The sequence below is a fragment of the Eumetopias jubatus genome, unplaced genomic scaffold (genome assembly GCF_037043125.1).
Source record: "Eumetopias jubatus isolate StellerSeaLion01/CBP00866 unplaced genomic scaffold, mEumJub1_p1.0 scaffold_75, whole genome shotgun sequence".
In the NCBI taxonomy this organism is placed as follows: Eukaryota; Metazoa; Chordata; class Mammalia; order Carnivora; family Otariidae; genus Eumetopias; species Eumetopias jubatus.
The window spans coordinates 314,684-331,851 of NW_028274881.1; the positions used below are offsets into that span (position 1 = coordinate 314,684).

The window sequence follows — 17,168 nt, forward strand, 5'->3', positions numbered from 1 at the left end:
CCTCGCCCCCGTGGGAGCCAGTGCGCAAGTGCATCTGCTCAGCTTTGGCGTCCGTGACGGGTCCCTGCCCATTTTCTTCACTGACACCTCCCAGGCCATTCCTGGGAGGTCCCTGCTATCACAAACCTCGTGTTCACCTTCTCATCAGTTCCCCTGGGAACACGCTACTGGCACCGGGGAATTCAAACCCAGCGGCTCAATAGGGTGACTGCCCGCCGCCCGGAAACCTCACCCGGCCCCTTCTTAGTCACGCCGGGGCGAAGCCCTGAAGTCATCAGCCGGTGCTCCTACCACCGCCACATGGCTGTCCACATGGCACTCCCCCTTTTCCCCGACCGGTGCGCGAGGGTGTCAGGAGGCTGCCCAGGAGGATCACGAACGCAGGGACCTCCCCGCCCCAACGGCCTGCCTCTCCTACAAAGAGAGGAACCACACACAGATATTTGGCCTGAAATTAACAAGGAGCCAAGGTCCGAGGTCACCTCTGTGCTTACACAACCACCGGCACAGCCCCGGTGAGGTCCGCGATTGGGACTCGGTGGCATGCTAATGGGCCGCCCACGAAGCCTAAAGAGTAACTCTGGGTGTGTTCTTTCGTTAAAGCCACTGGTAGTTCTCGCTCCTATCATACTTTCCTCTGCTGGGCCCTTCATCTTTGCTTTCTCCCTCCTTGTCTGACTTCCGCGCTCCCTTTCCCTGTGTCTGCCTTCCCGCCTCACCCTAACTGCCAGGGATGTCCGAGTTCCAGCATAATGGTCCACAGAGCCTGCTTTAAATCGCCTTGCTGAGGAGCTTTGGCTGTCTTGGCTGCCCCAGCTCTGCTGCAAGTTCTTCCTTGGTCTGTCTCTCACTCAGTGGAGTGCCACCCAGGGAGCAGATGGCAAAGTGAGTACTTGCAGCACAACCTGCCCTTTCTCCGGTACTCAGCATGTCCTTGGTGACAGTCCCACACCTCATGCCGGTCCGCTGCAGGGAGGCATTCTGGAATGTGTACGATGCACGATGCATGAGGTTGGAGGAAGGCCCAGTGGGTGATGGCAAGGCTAAGGGTGTTGGTGTTGCACCGTGGGAGGGCCTCCCGTCCATAAGAGAAATGGGTCGGCCCGCCCGTGGCAGGAGGGGGTATTTGACCGGAAAGAGGCCGGAGGAGCCCCCTTGGGGTGAAGTGCCCGGTTCTGGGCGGTAGCGCGTCACCGTTTCAAACTCTACTTGTCGACGCAAACGGGGGACCCTGCACGGATAACAACGCAGAGCAGCGCGGAGAAGGAGAGGAGGAGGGAGGGTGGGCCCAGGGAGAGGAACAGGGAGTGAGAGGAGGGGGTGCGAGGGAGAGAGGAGGGCAGAGGAGGAGGGAGGCATGGGGACAGGGAGGGGGGGGGGAGAGAGGGAGGAAGCGAGGACGGCCGGAGGCAGGGAGGGAGGCTGAATTCTGTACATTGCAAAGCCTACAGCCTGAAAGGAAACATTCCTCCCTGGACGTCAAGAGGAGATCTGAAGGCACCTGTGGACCTGCAGACAGATCCCACGAGGTCATGCGGGGTGAGATGGAGAGGCAAAGCCCCAAAGCAATGAAGTGAAGGCTTCTCAGAGGTCTGCGGGAAACCCTCATGCCCACCACCGGCAGGCACGAGTCGGGAACGCCAGAGTCAGGTGGGAGGGAGTTAGTCACGCAGCAGTTGCACGAAGACCTAAGGTGACAGGGCTTTGCACTTTGGCCCAGAATACTCACTCTGCACATCCAAGGAGCCCGGTGCGCTCCTAGCGGAAGGCACGCTCCCAAGAGATGCCCAGGCCAGTGGACCAGCGAGGCAGAGACATGTCTCTTGGCAGCCTACAGAGTTGGGACTGACCGATCACACACCAGGGAGCCTCAGGGAGAGGAAGAGCCAGCTTCCCCTACGGATGCACGGAGGCCAGAACACGGTACGTGATACGTTCGACAGGTTCAGAGATAAACTACTGTAACGTGCAGGCGATGTTCGGCACCAATGACCCAGAAAATGTTCACAAGACAAAAGGAGAAGGAGTGGGAGGATGAGCCCGTGGGTCCGGAGGGGTGGGGCTGGGATGGAGGTGGGAGGCGGGGCTCTATGCTAAGGAGAGTCGGGCCTGCCGAAATGAAGCGCGTCCATGTGTCCATTAAGTCAAGCTGCTGGCCTGAAATAAGGCACCCCGTAGAGTACATGCATAAGAAACACCAGAGCAGGATTTGAGTATGGAAGTACTCTGGGCTGCCTATCTGGCCCCAAAGACAAATCCGTCCAAGCAGGCATCCGTCTGCATTCCTCAGCTGAGCACGCACAGAGCTGTATCTTGTATGCTGTTTGATGCCCTTCCGTGGAGTCATGACAGACAGCCGGGAGCAGGCCCCTCGCGCCTTACGCCAACCAAGTCCGTATTATTGGCCGACCTGGGTCCCCCCCGGCTAAGGTGTTTGCTGCAATGTGAGAGGGGAGAGCACCGAAAAGGTGCGTTCAACGTAGATGCGGTAAAGCACTGTGCTAAAGTGAAAGAAGCCAGCCCCAGAAGGGGGCCTACTGGATGGAACCACCCATGAATGCGGAAGCTGAAAGTTAAGTCCGAGGTGTGCAAGCAACCAGAGGGGAAAGTTGAGGTTACGTGGTGAACAGGGTGGGGGAGGGCTGTGGGGAGGGCACAAGGGGGACGTGTCGGCCCGAGGGTATGAAGACTCAGGTCGGCCAGGTGCAGGAGTTCTGCAGACCCAAGGTGCCCGAGGCCTGCAGGAAACCGTACTTGGCTGTGTCCCTAGCGTATGGATAAGCCAAGCGTTTGCAGAGAGATTTCAGAACGAAGGGGGCAGGAAGGACCCCGTGGACGTGACGGACACCCGCACGTCCCTGACGCGACCCTGCGTACCTCCCTCACACACACTGCAACTCAAACTTCTCCTAGGCCGAGCAGAGCTCCATCCTGCGGTGTCAAAGATGTCAGTGTTCACATGTACCTAAAACATGAATGAGACACCAGAGGAGGAAGTAACGGAGGCATTGAGGATGGGAAATGTCGCGGGGTACGCAGAAACCAAGTAGTGCATCAGCGGACGCCAATCTGCCCTGGTCAGTAAAGAGGGTAGGCAGCAACCCGCTCAATGTGCACAACAGCAGAACGTTCTGCCTTTGAAAAGCTGCCCAAGTCTATGCTCCGTGCAAGAGACTGACCTTTTAGGCCCGAGGCCAGAGAGCAGTTGGAAGAGGGTGGACGGAGTAAGAAGAGTGACCTTACGCCCTAAGCGAGGCCACTCTGATCCCTGCCGCTCGCTGACTGGTGGTTCGGTGCGTGGCTGCTCATCTGTACTGAAGGAGGTGTCACAGCGCCCAATAGGCTACAGGCAGCAAAGGACTACACAGGGCTCACCAGTGATTAGTAAAGCACCACCCCCACCCCACCCCTCCTGCCCGTTTTGAGGAGGCCAGGATTCCGATCCCGAAATGGAAGGAACGGGGTCCAATCCACAGGCAGACAGACTCAGAGACAGGAACTCTCACAACAGACCCAAGTCAGGTCAACAGCCCGGCAGCTGGAGCAAAGCAGCGAGACTCGCAAAGCCCAAGGCACTTATGGGGGCGCAGGTGTGCCCGTCCGGGGCTCAGGCGCGGATGCGAGAACCGAGACATGACGGCACAGGCAGAGCCAGGCCAAGACACACCAAGGCAAGGCACGCTCAGGAAGACACAGAAACACGGGCAAAGTGGGACGCCCGCGATCCACCCTTTACGCAGAGAAGAACTCGAAGACCCAGAGAGGCCAGGGACTGAAGCACGTGCTTCAGAACCATGGAGCCAGAACGCTCATGAATTCCTGAGGCGGTCCTCTCCGATCAGACTGCACTCTGGGTTACAGGAGTTTTGTTCCCTTAGTGCCTGGGGTCTTGGCCGCGCTGCTTCGAGGAAGGAAGAGGTAGACCAGACGAAGAGCACTGGGCAGCAGGGAAAGTTTATTGAGCCAGAGTACAAAAGTCCCTGAGAAGGCTGCTGGGTTCCCGTTCAGACTTAGGGTTTCTTATAAGCTCTTTCCAGGACCTTGAGTGTGGACCGCCTGTGGATTTGTTGCCAAAGTGTTGCCAATCAGGGCTTGGATCACGCCCCCGTCTACCGTGATGATGGGTCTTGTGGGCCGACATCTCGAGACTAAGTGCCTCAGCTCGTGACGGCGACGGATGTGTCATGGTTAGTGGCTTGGTTTTGGGTCGTGCTGGAAAGGTCACCCCTGCAGAGCCTGCTAGACAGGATGCTCTCATGGTCTTATCCAAGCGGTCAAACGGGACGCCAGCACAGTTTTGTCTGAGCTGTCCCGGCTCCCCGCTTTCCTGTTGGGGACCCTGGCCCTGACGCCCTCAGCATCCAATTGACTCCTGACATCTGGGGCTCCCTGATCTCCCAAAGCATCCGCCCCCCCACCCCCGCCTCACCCTTCTCTCCGGGCCGGGCCTCAACGTCACGCCGTTGCCCGAGCGCTGGCCAGAGATGCTGAGAGGTGGGGGCCCCTATGCCCAACTCTCCCCCCAATCTTTACGTCCTCAGCAACACCCGAGCAAACCGCACAAGTGTAGAGGAACACCCTGCGGTCCACCAAAACGGCCCAGCCTAGGACAACCCTCAGACCGTGCGCCAACATGGGAGCTATCCTGGTCCCGCTGCGGATTTTGAGGTCACACTTTCATCTGACCTGCACAAGCGGAGCCAATGGCCAGCTGGCGGGTACCCCGGCATTTACAGACCAAGAAGCTGAGAAGGCCAGTCTCCCCGTAGTCTGAGAGAGCCAAGCCTTCCCTCCTAGAGCCTCAGGCGCCTCTTCCCACCCTGGAAGGGGCAAGGCTAGGTCCTACAGATCATCAAATCCACAACCTGACGCTGGATAGGCGATCTGTCCTGCATACTGAAAGGGACAAGCAGCATCCGTGCTGTTTGACTGCCAAACCCTCCTCTGGGAAAGAGCCGCCGTACTTCCCGGAAGTTGTGGAGCGGGGAGCTTCACAGGGTGCGGCGCGGTGGGGGGCAGGAATATTAGTATCGTCCGTCACCCTCAGGGCTGCTGCCTTGCAGCCACTTTAGCTGGGGATGGAGAAGAGCCTCGTGGGGCAAACGCTCACATCTCCCCACTCTACTGGCAGCGGACTCGGTCGTCTGCCAGCTTCCCCAGGCAGAGGCATCTCAGGAAAGCAGACGTCCGCTTGGGGGAAGACCACCCCAGTGGCTCACCTCACCGCCTCCTGGGTGTGGCGTTAGACAGCTGCTCTGTATGCTCCAGGTCTTTCCATGGACCGACGCACAGAAGGCTAAGGGATATCAGCCCCAGAGTCATCATGGGACAGAAAGCACACGGGTGAGTGGCCCGTCCCTTGCACTTACCAATCGTGCTACCCCCGCCCCTCCCCTCTGACTCTCTGCACTCTGGCGGACCCCAAACGAGGGCCCTAGGGAAACAGGGGCCTAGGGATTCTGGGGGAGCTTGGGTGCGTCAGTGTGTGAGTGTCAGGACATGTGACTGAAGGAGCCTCTGGGGGAGGGGCCTGAGTGAGTGGGTGCCTGAGTGAGGGACCGAGTGGGCGTATGTCAGGGGATGTGGGTCAGTGAAGGAGTGTGGGTGGGGCGGTGAGTGAGAGTGAGTGTGGGTGTCAGTGTGTGGGAGTGCCTGAAAGAGTGTGTCCGTATGGGGGGTGAGTGATTGTGCCCCTGAGTGTGCATCTGTGCGTGTGTGTGTGTGTATGCGTGTCTTTCCCCACAGATTAGACGCTCGCCCTGGCTCCTGTGCCCGACTGAGAGTGCCATCCTTCCTACCTTCCCACCTCACTCTGTCCCCTCTCCCAGCGTCCCGCCATCAGGCCTGACCCACACTCACTATCATCGTTGCTGCTTCTGAGAGGCTGACCGTGTCAGCAAGAGCCTGTGCGCATTCCTAGGCCCAGGAAGAGCTCCAGCGCCCGCTCAACTGAGTAATGAACCTTGGGTTCTCCCCCCGCCTCCCCCGTGGCGTTTGCAGTGAATGTGTCTGAGGTCACCCACCAGGGAGCATCCCTGGACGACTGTCATCTCCATCCACTGAACCTGGGTCCTACACACATTGGCCCTGGCTCGTCGCTCCCTTTCCTTGAACGTCCTCATTTCTCCAGGGAAGAGATGAGCCCCAGGGAGCGGGCCTTGGTCTCATTTCCGCTCCCTGCCCAGCACCCCCGCACCTCCAGGGGAAGGACCTCTGCCCCCTGGGATGCAGTCCCCACGCATGTGTGACCTAGCCCTCTGGGCAAGCATACAGGCCGAGCCATTCCACGGGCCGGCAATGCCCAGGCAGAGAAGTCAAACACCCACATGAGGCCGATGTGCTCAGGCCCTCCCCCGACCCCCATCCCCAAAGGGGAGCGCGCACACCCGAGCGCCAGCGCACACGCGCGTTCACACACACAAAGCACACTTGACCTTGTTTATCAACCTTTCAATGTTTTTCCAGGGCTCCTGGGGCCTCAATCTGCCCCATGTTTCGCCCCCGCACCAGTCTTCGGTTACTTCCTGCGCAGAGGAACTGGCCTGAGCATCTGAAGCTTCTGGACTGGCTTCGGTCAAGTGCGATGCTCCCTCATATTCATCTCAAATTCTTGATGCTCCCTGGGAGGGTCAGACACACCGAGACGCAGACAGATACACACGCACTCAGGAGGAGACCCGTGTGTACCTTCTCTGGGCCATAGGTAAGGTTGCTTCAGGGTTTGAAGGCCCTCCCTGGGAACGGCGGTCCCTCTCCCATGCCACTCCCTGCTGCTGACTGTGATCGCCTTACCTTTCCTCCACCCATGTATTCAACTAATCTGTGCACCCTGGCCAGTGCTTTCGGTGTGCCTGGGGGCGGGAGGAAAGGAGCTGCCTATGGAAATGAAGGGTTCAACGGTGGTGTCCAGACCAACACAGAAAGGTGACGGGGCGGCGGGGTGAGCCTTTGCGCCAGGATACCCACACGTCTCTGCCAAGCATGACGGGAGGCAACTTTGGTGGGCCTAAGTGTAAGGCGGTGCTAGGAGACCTGAGGTTGGGGCTCATGGCCCCGGAATGACAATTCCCCCAAGTGCAGCTGCCGAGCCGCCTTTGCCTCTCCAGCTCTGCTCATGGATGCTGCCTGGCCCCGCCTGCCTCAAGATTCCCCAGGCAGAAGCCGTTTGGCACTGCACTTGTCCAATCTCCCTCTCTGACGGTGATGCCCTTTTGACCCGGGGCCCCTGCGTTGGAGAGTTCCTCTGAGCCTCAGGTTCTCCATTGGTGGAGCCATGGTTCCACGGAGCCCCATGGCGCACATTTCGGCATCCACACCCTGGGTCCCTCACCTGTCCTCCTCTCGGTTCCCTCTCCTGGGGCCTTCTTCCTCATGTAGTACTGCAGGGGGTTGGGCCACAGGTCGTCGATGATGATCTGGCAGGGGAAACGGGGCAGGGCTCAGAGGCCCATCCCAAGCAGCCGGGGAGCCCAGCAGGGTCCTTCCCGCTCTTTGTCACAGGGCCCCACCTCGGCTATCCTGCTAGAGCTGGCAAAGCTGGGGTCAGAGAACCAGTTGAAGAAGTTAAGACTGGTGTTGTGGTCCCTGCGACTGTAGGCCTCCTGTTCATAATCCTGGTGCCACTGGATGGGAGTGGAATGAAAAGGCCCGTACCCTGCCGGAAGACAAGGATGTGAGAAGGCACCGGGTAAAGAATCGGGTTCGACCCCCCTCCTGTCCCTGTGGCCGCCCATCCAGGCGGCGGCCTCTTACCAGCAGTGCTGAGGACATACTCCTTCACAATGACTTCATTCCGGAAGTAGGGGTTCTTGCGAAAGAAGAGCAGGATCTGGCGGCAATCACGGGGAAACCTGAGATCCTCCACCTGCCGGGTGGCAGAGTGGGGGAGACGGGGGTGAAATCTCTGTCCAGCAGAACCTCCCCGTCCTGACTTCAGAGATGGATCACTTCAGCACGCTCCCCACTCCCGTCCCCCGCCCCGGTCTCAGTCTGCCACGCCACACCTTCAAATCCGTCATGTAGCCAAGGAGGCCTTCATCTTCCTTACTGATCACGGCTGACATCTGGGGGTGGTTCACAAACTGCTGTGAGTCAAGGACCCTCCGAGGGCTGGAGATGAAAGAGCTACAACAACAGAGCAAGTCTGGACAGCGGCCGGGCACGGCCTCCCGTCTGCTTCCCCGGGTTGCATTCCCTCCCCACGGGCTGCGTCAAGGCCCGCTGGGTCCCCACAGGGGATGCTGCAGATCTCGGCACTCACACAGGAAGCTGTGCATCCTGAGAGACCACCCCTCCCGCCCCACACCCCCCTCCCCAGCTCATCCTCCTGTGCTGACAGCCAGACACAACTAGCTCATCTCCGGACAAGCACACGTTCCTGCCTCAGGCTGAGCAGGTGGGCACTCACAGCCACTGGCCTGCTGCGTTACCCCGAGGGGAACCCGAGCTTTGCCTGCAGCTGTTTTGTGAGAAGAAGCCCTGCAGCGACTCCTAATTCCTAATTCTCAGCTGGACTTCTGCTCCTACTCCCCCACTGGTCTTCCAGTGCCTCTTGCGACATCAAGAGCACTCTGAGGCCCACAGGCCCCACCCCCACCAGAACGAGGATGTTGAGGCTGTCGGGATCACCAGGGCATGAGCGTGGCCCCCACACCGCGGCGCGGCCGGGGGTGTGGCTGGGGTTGAGGGGGGTTCTCCAACCGATGTATTTGGATACTCAACGGCCCCCTCCCTTCAGTTCCTCTTGCTCTAGCCCGGCCACATCCGGGTTCCTCCATGACAGCGTCAAGGATACAGCCTTGGCCCAGAAGCCAGGGATGCCCCGGATAAGGGCGCTTCGGTGTTCCAGGTGACGCTGCCGCCTCCGACAATAGCTCAGTCTGAGCCGAGAGGAGGACCTGCTGGCTTGTTTATTCTCGGGCTCCAGCTCTGACTGCAAGGCCTCTAGAGCCTCGAGCGGGGACGGGATCGGACCCCGCCGCCCCTGTGGCTGTTCTTCCCCTTTCTGCTTCTCCTGCAGCTCCTGCGCCCCTTCTTCCTCCTTCTGGCCCTCCTCCCTCTGGTCCTCGTGCTCAGCCTCCTCCTCAGCCTCTTGAGCCTCCTCTCCCTCCTCAGGCTCCTCGCACTCCCCAGCCTCCTCTGCCTCAGCCACCTCCTCTCCAACATGCTCCTCCTTAGCCTCCTCCACCTCAGCCTCTTCCACAACAGCCTGCTCCTCAGCCTGTTCCTCCCCCTCCTCTTGCTCAGCCTCTTCAGGCCCCTCCACCTCCTCCTCTTCCTCGGGCTTCTCCTCCGCCCTTGGCTCCTGCTCAGCCTCCTCAGCCTCCTCAGCCTCCTCCTTCTCAGCATGCTCAGGCTCCCCCTCCTCCTCCCTGTCCACATCCTCCTCCTCCTCCCCCTGCTCCTGCTCAGCCACTACAGCCTCGTCGCCCTCTTCCTCCACAGCCTTGTCAGCCTCCTCCTCCTCCTCCTCCCCCTCCCCCTCCTCCTCCGCCTCCTCTCCCTCACCATCCCCCTCCCCCTCCTCCTCCGACTCCTCAACCTCCCTAGCCTCGTCTTCCTCCTCCGTGTCAGCCTCGTCTACCTCCTCCGTGTCCTCCTCCGTGTCCTCCTCGTCCTCTCCGTCCTCCCCCTCCAACACGGCCAGTTGCAGCACCAACCTCAGGTCAGCCCCCACTAGGACCAGCTCCACCACCAGGATGGCATCCTCTCTCTCCCATCGCTCCTCCCCTTCCCGCACAGCCTCGTCGGCCATCCCCACACCTAGGGCCTTCTGCGCCCCCGGCTCGCCCCGGGGGCCTCTATCCCCGGGCACAGACACCTCGTGACCGGCCCCTTCCCCGACTGAGGCGGGTTCAGGATTCTGGGGACCGCCCCGCCTCCCCCGGACCCCGCCTCGCTACCCCCGGACCCTGCCTCGCTGGGGCAGCTGCGAGGGAAAGGCTGGAGGTGTGAGCGCAGGCCTCCGCAAGCGGCTCGGCAGGTGGGGCTCCGTCCGGCGCCCAGGGGCGGCGACCGATAACGGTCTCTTCCCCGAGGCTGCCGGACTCTGGGACGCATGCGCACAAGGGCCTGGGGCCGGGTGTCCAAGGGGCCGACCTGGCCGGGGCACCCGTGCGGCCCTGGCGGGATGGAGTCCCTGAGCCACGCCCAGGACGCGGGCCGGCCCCCGGGTCCAAGTAGTCTCACGGTGGTGGGCGTGGCCGCCGCCGGCCCCGCCTCTCGCCCCCACGGGAGACAGCCATCCAGCAAGGGAGCCCGCCGGTGCGCCTCCTCGGGGGTGGCCTCGGGGTCCCAGCTGCACCGACCCCAACCCTCGCACCCCCACGCCGCCCCCCAACACCATCCGCACCCCACCACCCCGCCCACGCCCCTGCCGCGGCCTCGTCGGGCGCGCCCTCTGCCTGGATTTTCTACCAACAATGCGAAGCTGTCCCTCGCCCTTCCCGAATAGACTCCTCTGAGACTCGGGACACTGTGTGCACCACCGGGAAGCCTGGTCCAGTGTGCGTGGAAATGGTCAGCCCAGGCCCTGGAGTAGTCATCGTGCGATTCCAGGAGACAGAGGCCCCGAAACCGTCTGCCTGCTCGGGGGAAATGTGCGGCTACAGTTTGTCCCAGTGCATGTCCTTTGCTGGTCAGGAGACGAGCGAGGAAGAGCTCTCTGTCCACCGGTCCGCCTGTCCTTTCCTCACGCTCTCCTCTCCGTCCTCCTCTCTGACTTTGGCTTCCGGTGCTCTTTCTCTGACCCCTCTGGCCACACGGCCTCTGGAACCTAAAGGCTTCAGGAAGAAAGATGCAGATGAGTCTCGGAGCAGCTCCTTTCCCAGGAAATCAAAGTCATCTCCCCCTCTGGGACCGGCAGCCAGTCCGGTGATCCTCGAAAAGGTGCCAGGTTGAGTGCCCACACAAACACACCCTCACACAGTCTCACAGACACACAGTGTGTTTGCCATGGGGGACAGAGGGACGCATGCCTTTTCCTGGAGCCAAGAGCATACAGCAAAGGGGACCCAGATGCCCCTCTATGAAGAGGAAGTCTGCAACATCCCTGTGGAGAGGACGGCAGAGGGATGTTGTCCACCATCCATCCCCAGGTGGATGCTGTCTGCCCGTTTGGTGACCTCAGTGCCCACTCTTTGGAAGGCCCGGCGGCAAGGAGTTGAGGACGGCTCCCAGGCGACAGGCAGCACAAACGCCTCCACCACCAGCAACGGACTGTCTTCCGTTGCATTCTGCCAACTGCAAGAATGCCCAGGGAAGGGGTTCCCGACTCGTCTGGACTGCAGAGGAGAATGCATCCTCCCTAGCCTTCCCCTCTCTGGGTCCGCCGGGTCAGACCGTGAGTGGAACATCAAGCCGGGCCATCACAACCCCAGAGCTGGCCGACAAATGTAGTGAGAGATGTCCAAGTGTGGTTTCGAGCCTGCAAAGTAGGCTTGGGGCCGTGGGTCCGGTGCCAATGGAAGCCTGGCTCCAGGCATCACCGACAAGAAGGGGCTCCTCACACAGCCCCCCTCCCCCCGTCTCAGGCGGGAGAAGCGTGCACATATCTACAGGTACAGTGCCCGACTGGGTCTCCAAACGTTTCCACCAGAGTGGATTTCATATGCGCACCCACGGTCTTTGGACCCTGGTTTTTATCTGTTCGCCCTTCATGTGGATGCTGTCCATGTCCACTCCCAGTCCCAGGTGACATTTGTGCAATGACAGACTTCTGGCATTGCCCTTGTCGGGGCGGGAAGGTGAGAGGTCTCCAGTACAGAAGAATACACAATTGGCCCCAGAACAACATACACACACACACACACACACACACACACACACACAACAAGAGGTGTGCGGCCCAGGAAGGAGACTGAAACCCCTAGCTATTGCCCACACCTGAAACCATCTGTGCAATCAGCACAGATGGGTGGTGTGCCTAACACCCGCCTGACAACTCCAGCCCCTCCCTCCTTGCCTTGGGCCCTGTGCATCTGGGCATCGAGAGGGGAGACAGATTCCTGAAGAAACACAAATGCACACGAGGCCTGTGTGTCCGGAGGGACATGGCTACCCTCGGCCTCTTGCCCCTTTCTCCATAATCCGCAGAGCTGGAAATCCCGCAGTCCCTCTCCTTTTCTGACTGGGGCCTACACACGCACATATACACACGTGTGCACATGCAAACGCTTGGACACACAACATACACGCATATAGTCTCGACACACAGGTATGTGCCAGTGGCCGCTCACACTCACAATCACCTGTGCCTGGAAACACACAGAGACAGGCACCACAGACACAAGCCCATGGAAACACACACACAGGACACTCACCCACACACCCAGGCTTGACACAGCAGATAGAAGATGGCCGCACACACGCACAGACACAAACCCATGCAGACAGGCACCACTCTCTCTCTCACACACACATGTGCAGAAATACACAATCTGCAACCCGCAGGAATGCATGTTGGCTGCACATGTCCACTCCCACACACACCTGTGCATGGACACACACTGAGATCACATAAGACACAAACACACGTGTCCTGCTCACAGGCATGCACACTTGCCCGTGCAAACACACCCGGCTGCACTCGCAAGCACATGCGCAACACTCACAAACGGTATCTAGCTCAGCCATACATGCTTGGCCCGGCACTAGCACACACACCCCCCTCCACCCAAAAAGTCACACACACACACGCACAGCAAATACACACGGTCTTAGGCACACATGCATTCACAATTGGCCCTCACACAGACACATTTACACACTCCTGCACTCAGGATACGCACAAGTAACAGAAACACACGGTCTGTGTCGCAGAGGAATGCACACTGAGCCGCTCCAACACACACATATGCACGTGCTCACGCACACGCACACACTCACGTGACACAAAGTCTCTGGTTCACAGGCATGTGCAGTGAGCTTCCCAATACACACACACACTTTTGCACATGTAACCCCATACCCACAACATACACGAACGGTCTCCAGTACAGAAGAATACACAATTGGCCCCAGAACAACATACACACACACACACAGACACGCACACACACAGACACACACACACACAGACACACACACACGGTCCATACAGCACACAGACACTCAAGAAACACACAGAATCTTCAGCACACAGGCATACACCTCTGATCGTGCACCCTCAAACACGCACACCCACACATGAGCTCATGCTAACACACATACATGCAAATCACACACACCCATACGTTTTTTCGGGACACATGTGTGCTCACATGACCTCGCAAACACACACACACGTGCTAATGCAATACACACACACCAAACACGCACACAATCTCCAACACAGAGGCATGAACAGGTGGCTACAGATGTGCGCACACACACACACACACACACACACACAGGGCCTGCAAACACAGAGACACACACAGACACCCAACGGCCTGCAAACACAGAGAAACACACAGACACCCTCGCGCATGCAAGCACACATACACTCAACACTCACTTGAAAGGTCTCTGGCACATGTCCATACATACCTAGCACCGCAGAAAGTCACACACCGAGGTGTGCCTGAAAACACACATACACACCATACACCCATGGCCTTGCCCAGACAGCCAGACAGGTTTCTGCTCCAATGCACACACACATTCACGTGCACTGGGAATCAAAGACAACAAATACATAGTCCCCGCATACAAGCATGCACACTTGGCCACACAAACAGGAAAAGACACTCAGGAAACACACACCCAACACATTTGATCTCTAGTACACAGGCATGCACAATTGCCAGGAACACACACGGCCGTGCACATGACACACACACACACCTAACACCGGGAAGCACACACTGTAACCGGCACACAGGCACTCACACATCGCCACACACATACACACATACACACGCATGCAAACACACACACAAATGAAATAGGACCACACATGGTGTCTCCACACAGGTATGTGCAAATGGTCACCCCTACACACACCCATCCATGTGCAAACACACACTCAGGCAACACCCACCAACTCACAAGGTCTGTGGCACTCAAGCATGCACACTTGGACACACACATCAACACATACGTCGGCATGCAAACACACACACACAACACATAAACACTCAGGGTCCCTCCGCACTGGTACGCACACAGGGCCTCACAAACACACATACCCGGGCACCTGCAAACACACCAAACAAATTATAGATTTGTTAATATTGGGTAAATATCTTCCTCTGTAGCTTTATGTTGCTTCCACTCTCATTTTTACTCATTTACACTGGATTTCGTTAAATGTCTTGGACACTGCATGTTTTATTTCCTCATTTAGGCATCTAAACAAACAGTAGGCACTCTATTCCTTGTCCTATTTTGTTTGCTTAATTGTATTCCTCACGCAGATTTCAATGTAAGCATTAGTTTAATAGCATTTTAAAATCAATTTATCCATTATTCATTATTAAACATTGTGCTCTCATTTTTACTAATTGTTAATATAAAAGTTATCTTTAAAACATTTTGAGAGCTATCATAAAGCTTAAATTATTACAGTAGTGCCTTTCACAGAATAGTGAAAGAGGGAAGGAAAAACAAACAGTGGGGTTGCTGTGGAAATACAGGAAAAGATGACTTATTGAGTTTCATCTGCTGGAAGACATTAGTTTTTTTTAAGTTTTTATTTAAATTCTAGTTATTTAACATAGAGTGTAATATTGGTTTCAGGAAGTGATTCATCCCTTACATATAACACCCAGTGTTGATCACAAGTCCCTTCTTAATATTCATCACCCTTTTAGCTCATCCTCAGCCCACCTCCCCTCCAACAACCCTAGTTTGTTCTCTATAGTTTAACTACTATGTTTGCCTCCCTCTCTTTTTTCCCTTCCCCTGTGTTCATCTGTTTTGTTTCTTAATTCCACATATGACTGACTTATTTTGCTTAGCATAATACCCTCGAGTTCCATTTATATCATTGCAAACGGCAAGATTCATTATTTTTGATGGCAGATAATATTCCATTGTATGTATACCACATCTTCCCTGTCCATTCATTACTCAGGGGACATTAGGGCTCTTTCCATAGTTAGGCTTTTGAATTTAATGCTGCTATAAACATTGGGGTGGATGTGCCTCTGTTAATTGGTATTTTTATGTCTTTCGGATAAGTACCTAGAGGTGCAATTGCTAAGTCATAAGGTAGCTCTATTTTTAACCTTTTAAGGAAACTCCGTACTGTTTTCCAGAGTGGCTGTACCAGTTTGCATTCCCACAAAGAGTGTAAGAGGGTTCCCCTTTCTCTGCATCATCACCAACACCTGTTTCTTGTGTTAGCCATTCTGAGAGGTGTAAGGTGATATCTCAGTGTAGTTTTCATTTGTATTTCCCTGATGATGAGGTTCTTTTCATGTGTCTGTTGGCCGTCTGGATGTCTTCTTTGGAAAAATATCTGTTCATGTCTTCTGCCCATTTCTTAACTGGATTTCTTATTTTCTGGGTGTTGAGTTTGATCATTTCTTTATAGATTTTGGATACTAACCCTTTATCAGATATGTCATTTGTAAATATCCTCTCCCATTCCATTGGTTACCTTTTTGGCTTGTTGATTGTTTCCTTCATTGTGCAGAAACTTTGTATCTTGATGAAGACCCAAAAGTTCATTTTGGTTTTGTTTCCCTTGCCCCCAGAAATGTGTCTAGTAAGAAGGTGATATGACCAAGTTTCAAGAGGTTGCTGCTTGTGTTCTTCTCTAGAGTACTAAGGAGGGCAGGTATGATGAGCACTTGGCGTTATAGGCATCTAAGGAATCATTGAACACTACATCAGAAACTAATGAGTACTATATGTTGGCTAACTGAACATAATAAAAAAGTAAATTTAAAAAAAGAAATTGATCCCATTTACAATTACACCAAAAAACATAAGATACCCATGAATAAACCTAATCAAAGAGGAAAAAGATCTGTACTCTGCAAAAGTTGAACACTCCTGAAAAAAATTGAAAGGGACACCAATAAATGGAAAAATGTTCCATGCTCATGGATAGGAATAAAAACCATTATTAAAAGGCCCATAGTTCCCAAAGCAACATACACATTTAATGCAGTCCCTATCAAAATACCACCAGCACTCTTCACAGAGCTAGAACAAACTAACCTAAAATTTGTATGGAACCAGAAAAGGCTCCCAAGTAGCCAAAGCGATCTTGAAAAAGAAAAGCAAAGCTGGCGGCATCACAATTCCGTACTTCAAGCTCTATTACAAAGCTGTCACCAAGACAGTACGCTATTGGCACAAAAACAGACACATAGATCAATGGAACAGGATAGAGAGCCCAGAAATGGACCCTCACCTCTGTTGTCAACGATTCTTCGACAAAACAGGAAAGAATATTCAATGGAAAAAAGACAGTCTCTTCACTAAAGGGTGTTGGGGAATTGGGCAGCCACATGCAGAAGAATGAAACTGGACCATTTCCTTATACCATACACAAAAACAGACTCAAAATGGAATAAAGACTTAAATGGAAGACATTAGATTTTGCCTTTGCCCTCTTTTCTCTGTTTTTAATTGGTGTTTTGAACAAGGACATGGTAGAGATAAAGCATTTTTTAGGCATTGTCAGAATGGAATTCAAATAATAAAATTGCTGACCAGAAAGATAGAAAGAACTCAGATAAATTCATGAAGCTGACTTCACAGGTATCTCACGACTCCTATCATATGAAATATATATTTATTCTTATATAATTGATTTATATTTTCTGTCCAGTCCAGCAGAAACTAACCTTAACTAATATATTCCTCCACTGAATTAAAAAACTTAGGCAGGCCAAGGCTTCTTGTCCTCAGATTTATGTGTTCAACTTATGGCACACTCCATATGAGAGTAGGTAAATATTATTGAATTGTTGCTCTTTGCCCAATATTGTCATCAGAGAGAAGTGTTTGTAGCTCTTGAGTTAATTTTCTACGATTGTAGTTTCTATCATTTTCATACTGATTTGTAAGTTATTTTAAACTATCATTGTTTAGTATTTCATCAACTTCTGTGTTAGATCATGTGGAACTAATTCTTTTAATTAGTATGTATATGTGGCAGGTACGTAAAGCTACATGGTAAAGCCAGAGAGATTATATTCTTTACAAAGTGTGGGAATGGGGTATTTCATTTT

General features: G+C 55.1%; 1 protein-coding gene across 1 annotated transcript; it reads right to left on the minus strand.

The window, feature by feature from the left end:
- Positions 1-7,150: 7,150 nt before the first annotated feature.
- On the minus strand, positions 7,151-10,059 carry LOC148161741 (testis-specific Y-encoded protein 3-like). The gene is made up of 6 exons (XM_088020586.1): positions 9,916-10,059; positions 8,795-9,022; positions 8,004-8,081; positions 7,753-7,864; positions 7,509-7,654; positions 7,151-7,415 (listed from the first exon to the last, which is right to left on the minus strand). Exons 1-6 carry the CDS (start codon positions 10,057-10,059, stop codon positions 7,251-7,253), a joined length of 873 nt encoding a protein of 290 aa, XP_087876712.1. The 3' UTR covers positions 7,151-7,250.
- Positions 10,060-17,168: the final 7,109 nt, after the last annotated feature.

Bases quoted from the DNA above. Each gene is read 5' to 3' on its own strand.
- LOC148161741 (XM_088020586.1), bottom strand. From the start codon at position 10,059: ATGCGTCCCAGAGTCCGGCAGCCTCGGGGAAGAGACCGTTATCGGTCG. The intron at 7,865-8,003 runs GTGTGGCGTGGC...GCCACCCGGCAG, and splicing joins GCTACATGACGGATTTGAAG to GTGGAGGATCTCAGGTTTCC. The intron at 7,655-7,752 runs GTAAGAGGCCGC...GTCTTCCGGCAG, and splicing joins GTATGTCCTCAGCACTGCTG to GGTACGGGCCTTTTCATTCC.